Source organism: Platalea leucorodia (assembly GCF_965183815.1).
Source record: "Platalea leucorodia genome assembly, chromosome: 8".
Lineage (NCBI taxonomy): Eukaryota > Metazoa > Chordata > Aves > Pelecaniformes > Threskiornithidae > Platalea > Platalea leucorodia.
Window position 1 is genome coordinate 30,185,905 of NC_138830.1, and position 6,000 is coordinate 30,191,904.

Below are 6,000 nucleotides of genomic sequence, written 5' to 3' on the forward strand. Positions count from 1 at the left end.
TATTTCTTAAAACAGATTTCCCCAACTGCTAAGCAAACATACTTTTAAATACAAATTTTCAGAAACATTGCTACCCCTCTTGTCCCTCCCTCCCAAAGTGTGGCAACAAGCAAAAACTTTAAAATAGGAGCAAGTTTACTTGAAGAGGATACAAACCATTAAAATAATTAATAAAAAGTACTGACTAAAAAAAAGCCCTTCTGCTCTCCCAACTGCCAAATTGACAAAGCTGCATGTGACTCAGGAAGCAAGAAGAGTTTGGCCGAAGATAGTTCGTGCTCCCCCAAAGCAAGTAACAGTGAAAGCTTCTTGTTACAGTATGTGCTTGGATTTAAAGTCTGTTAAAAAAATAAAACATCTGTTATACTTAAAAGATTTTAAAAAACAAGGTGGGCTACTCATTTAACCACTTGTAAGTAGGTAAAATCCCTACACGAATCTTTTTCAGATATTGCCTCAAAACATCCCAGCTCTGTACAGTGGCACATCCTGCAAGCTTTACATTCTCGGAGGCTAAGTGTACTTGAAATCAGGTTTAAATCTCTTACCTCAATGTCAAGTATTTCCACCGTGTTGTCCAGCATCTGTATTTTGATTGGTAGGTCCCGCTCGTGAGTTTTGGCAGGCGATGATGCCATTGCAGTAGAGAGGTTCTGTCCCGGCTCTAAGGTACTCACTCCTGTGGTCTTCTGGACACCCAAACGAGAGCCAGGAGTCTGCAGGACTCTGTATGTTCCTTCTATCTCTCCCATCTTTCATCAGTGAGCAGAGTCTAAAGAAACCTGGAAGAAAATAGAAGATTACAGCCTTAAAGATAGTTTTCCACTGATATCCTATATGAAAATACTACCCACTGAAGCACAATCACACACAAAGTCCTGATTTAATGCTCTTCATCCCGCTATCAAAACCAATAATAAAGTTGATAGAACTCTGGTCAAACATCCAGCTGCTGGTAAGAAAAAATAGGTTAAAAAAAAAAAAAAACAAACCTACTCTAAAACATGGTTAGGAAATAGAATACTCAAATCTGTGCCCTCTGCCCTCCTTACACACTGCCATTTTAATTTCCGGTTAATTTTTCTGCCGATTTAGCTCCCTAAACCAGGTCACCACAAGCAGCATGAGTGCTGCTGACAGCACAAGAAAAGCCACCTGGAGCAGGCAGCAGAGGGTAAGGCAGGACTCTGCTTTTCACTGGTACCTGGCCATCCCATGGACTTTGCTACAATGTCAGACCACACCCCACGATAACAGGAACAATTAACTTTCTTCATCCCCCCAAATGATGACTCATGCAAAACCATAGCTACCCCAACCAATGCTGGCAGCTCAGAGCCTTCGTAACAGATTTCTGCCTCAGATAACAGTTCTTCACCTTATTAGCAAACCTGTGCTGTACCCAGATTAAGTCAGTGGGCAAAAATCTCAATTACAGAAATCTACACTAGTTCAAGTAGGCCCACTCCTACATCATGATCCTTATTTTCATGGTTTGGTGGCAGTTGTTGCAGAGCAAGTGTTTAATTTGACATGGGGAAAAAAAACCTGCATGCCTCTCCCCGGCTTTCCCGCGCCATGGGAGCGGTGGCAGTATCTGGAGGGAGATTGCAGTGGGGTCTACGTAAATGCAAGGCACACGGGCTCAGGATGCAACGGGCCAAACAAAGCCACTGCCCCACACTCACCACTGGCACAAAGTATTTGGCAGCAACGTGCAAGGCACTCAGCAGCAATGCACATGGAAACCAACAGGCTCCTCGATGCTTTTGGTTGCATTTCCCAAATACCATGCTACATCTGAACAATTGAAAGTATGTGGATAGTGACGCTGGGACAGCCTTCGCATGGCCACCACACTACAAAAAATTCAATTAAGTGTTAGATTATTGTTTCATAATAAACGTGTTTTGTGTAAAAAGGAGAGAGGCAGATCATGAAAACATTCCTTTGTCCCTCTACGCTTTGAGTATGTAGGCAGTCCGCTCCGTGGAGTTAAATGAGCCAGCCTTACATGTCATTAAAAATTAGTGGGAGGTTTTAGGTTTAAATCCTTGCACACATAGAGATTGGTCAAACGTATTCCTGGATTGCAGACCAGTGGGTTTCAACATTTTCTTTTTTTTTTTTTTTTTTTTCTTTTTTTCTTTCTATACTTGCAGACTCCTGTACAGATGAACTTATCACAGGAGAGGAAACAGAGGCCTCTTACCTAATTATGCCTACCACAAGGCTCGTTTGGTTTAGTGGTCTCTCAGAGCCCTTCCGAGTGCTGCAGAGTCCTGCTGAAGCAGCATGGCTTGAGACCACCACAGAGGTGCCTCCAGCCTCCCAGCGGATGACACACACGACAAGAAAGCGTGAGAAGGATGATCTCAACCTTAAAAGCATGCATACACTGCCCAGTGCCAGACCCACCAGTTTTATGTCACAAATCAGCAGAAAGTTTCTTTCTCAGACCATTTTGTGCATATCCTTTCACTGAACTTCCTAGTTTGTGTGGCTACACAGCCAAGGAGAAAAACTTTTAGGTCACAGATTTCAAACCGCCACAACCAAATATCAGCAGAGACAGCTGCGCAGATGACACCTCTAACTGCTAATCTGGAGAGAAACCATAGCTTGGTGTCATCTATATCCCCTTGATGCTGTGTCCCCTATAACTTAACCGTATGGCAAGATTTTGTTACTGCCATTCAGAAGCTTACAAGCAACTGAAGTTGCCCAGAATCAGTTATACTCCTCACAAGGCTATTTGTTAGACAACCGCTCTTAAAATTAGCACTCCATGAACACATTCATCCCGTTCTGAATAAACAGCCACTGGAAGGGACAGAGACAGAAGTTACTGAAAAAGGAAAAAGATATGAGCGGTGACAGTTGAGGCAGTACACAGAGGAGCCCTGCGGCAGAGAGGCTTCGGCAGCCACCCCTCCAGCTGAAGCCAGCCGGTTCCCAAAGGCAAGGCAGGCAGGCCACCAACTGCAGACTAAACGAGGAGCTCCTGGGTACTTTTACTAGCTTTGGTTACCAGCCAGGAGAGACCAAAGTCATCTCAAACAGAAACTGCAGATGTCAAAGTCCTTCCTCACAGGCGTTAACAGGAAAAGTGAACTCAATGGGGCTTGGCCTTGCATCTTGCTGATGACATATTCCTAAAAATATTTACCACTAGACTAGTCTCCAGCCAGCATATATTCAGATTTTCAAGGTCTAACAAGCACCTAGGCAGAAAACACAATGTGCAGAAGCAAGGCACATTTCCCTAGAAAAGCAGTGCCCTGCCCACTGCGTGGCAGTTGTGAGCATCTCCCCACACCACCTCCAGCGCCCTCCCAGTACATGCTACTAATGCCATTAAAATTATTAAAAACCCCCAAATAGCCTGGCCTGCTCCAACTGCCTCAAAAAACAAAAGTCTGAGGAGTATTAACCAAGTCAAGAACTAGTTCCAGTTTTACCACCAACTATAGTTATATATCTTGTTTTATGTAAGTTAACTACATATGACGTTTCTTAACAAAAAACATTGTGTCATGATTTAGGAAGCGTTTCAGCTAAAGGGGCTGTCTAAATTAACAGCAGAGGAAAATGCAAGAGTGAAGCATGAGACAGGCTGCAAGCACCGGAAAGAACAAGAGGCTCCATGGGCAGAGCAGAGAAGGCATCCAACAGCACTGAGAGCCTCCCACCCCAGGCGAGACAGAACAAGGTCTCATCTACCTCCTCACCAATGCAAAACTAAAACGCAACATCACCGCAGTATTGGCGGTTCTAAGAAAAAAATCTTCCCTGCATTCACCCACCCTGAACTTCTTTGCACTGAGTGCTTATCCTGATAATTTCCTATAAACAGGGACCAGGCATCAAAGCTAAATCAGCTCCCTGAAGCACAGCGATAGAATGACTATCACTCTCAGCCCCAAGTGAGTCTGAAGGAGCAGCTGGGAATAAAAATTGCAAAATTTAGGTTGCTATGTACTTTTTGTTGCCTTTCTGAAATAGCTTCAAAGTTGCAATGAATTTTATCTTCTACGTGGATAGAACAAACTTATTTTTCAGAAGCAAGACAGCATTTTTCAGCTAGCAGCAAATCTGAAAAGGCAGCTTACACCTGAAGATATGCCCGCACAAGATACCAAGGGCTTTCAAAGGAACTCCTCCGAGTACTGTGTCTTTTGGTCAGTGACAGAGTCACTACAATGCTTCATCCCTTGCCTATGCAGAAGGCTGGTCTGAAGTAACACCAGTTTCCCAGCTCCCCGGTGCAAGCAAGATGATCTGTGCGTGCCATAGGAAAGGATCCCCACCATCTGCACAAGGAAGCACTCTCAGCAGGAGCTCTCAAATCAGGTCCCTTCAGTCCACCAGAAGCAAACTCTCCTCTTTTACCTTTTTCACTAGGCAATTCACCTATTAACAGCACTACATCAAGGTGGCACCAACTGATGCATCAGGTATCCAACAACTGCAACGAAGAGGGATGAAGACTATGAGTGCCCAGCTGCACCAGGAGAGACGCCTCGCCCTGAAACCCGGACCCCTTGCTCCCGTTAGGACCAGCATCCCTCATCACGACCGCGAAAGGCGTCGCGCGGCTCTCTCCTGCAGCGGTGCACTGCTGTGGCCGGCAGCATCGTGTGCCCGACACCCCGCGCTTGCCTGGAAGGAGCTGGATGCGCCGGGAGGGTAGAGAAGGACCGCAGCTGGTCCGTGCCAGGTGAGCGGGGCTCCAGGAGCGCTTCTTTAACTGATGACAGGGAATCAGCAGGGCGGCGCTGCACCACCACCTCCCACCCGCGGCGAGCCCCTCGCAGGGAGGCGCATGCAGAGGGGAGCGGCTGGGCCGGGGCGCAGGTGCTCAAGCGCTCCCAGTCCGAGAGGGAAGTGGCGAAGCCGCCCAGGCCAGGCCCCCGGCAGCAGGCCGGGGAAGGCGCTCCGGACCCCCCGCCAGCCAGAGCCCCCCGTCCTCAGGTCTGGAGGAGGGAGGGCCGCAGACCCTCCGGCGGCGCGGGCCGGGCCCCCTGCCCGGCCAGGCTCCCACGCGAAAGCCTCCGCCCGGGGCCACAGCGCAGGACAGCAGCCGCAGGCGGCGGAAGCGCCCGACGCGCAGGCGGGCCGAGCCGCGGGGCTGGCCGAGCCCAGCCGTCGGCCTGGCCAAGCCCAGCCGCCGGCCTGGGGCGCCGCTCGCCGGCAGCCCCGCTCCAGCGCCGGCCCGGGGGCCGGGGCCCCCTCAGCTCCCGCGGGGCCGGCTGTCAGGACGGACGGAGCCGGCCCGCGGGGAGCGCCGCGCCGCGCCGCACCTCACCTCAGCGCCGAGGGCCGGGCCGGGCCGGGCCGGGCCGGGCCGCGCGCCGTCCCGCCGCGCGCCGCCGCAGGAGCGTCGGCCCCGCGCAGCCCGCGTGCACAGGCTCAGCGCCGGCCCCGCCCCGCCCCGCCCCCCGCGCGCTGCCATTGGGCCACCGGGGCCTGGGCCGGGGCCTCGGGTTCCGGGGGCGGCGGCCCGGCCCGGCGCGGCCCTGTGCCGCCGGCAGCGGGAGGGCATCCCGGAGCCCCGGCGGCAGCCCGGAGCCCGGGGGCAGCCCGGCTCTTCCTACCGGCCGAGTCCCCCCAGGGAACGTTGTCACCGGAAGAGGAATCGTGCCGTGGGTGCGGCGGTCCCAGGGGAATCCAGGCCCCTGCACACGGAGCACGAGGAGAGGTGGAGACACGGAAGAGTGAGACCGATCCCGGCTTCCCAGCATCTTGCGTGCAGGGCGGCAGTGGCCTGCTCTTCCCTGCAACACTAATTCGTTCTGCCAAGCTTTCAGGATTATAAAAAAAAAAAAAAAAAAAAAAAAAGTAGTAAAACCCGAAGTGTGTTTTTCCAGCATGAGGAGGACCCTGGAGTTGAAAACTTTAAAAGAATATTTATGTCGAATCCTTCCCTGCCGGAGCAGCAGAGCATTTAGCTCAGCCAGGGAGGCTATCCCTCACCCCTGCACTCCAAAAGAGAGACAT

The 6,000-nt window shown here is 51.1% G+C and overlaps 1 protein-coding gene across 1 annotated transcript in view; it reads right to left on the minus strand.

Moving 5' to 3' along the window:
• Window positions 1–5,403, minus strand: part of FARP2 (FERM, ARH/RhoGEF and pleckstrin domain protein 2) — an 82,554-nt gene extending 77,151 nt beyond the window's left edge. The window contains exons 1-2 of the mRNA XM_082320780.1: window positions 5,309–5,403; window positions 549–782 (exon numbers count right to left, since the gene is read on the minus strand). Of these exons, the coding sequence (XP_082176906.1) occupies window positions 549–752 (204 nt within the window). The 5' untranslated portion in view covers window positions 753–782; window positions 5,309–5,403. The remainder of the gene's footprint in view (window positions 1–548; window positions 783–5,308) is intronic.
• Window positions 5,404–6,000: the final 597 nt, after the last annotated feature.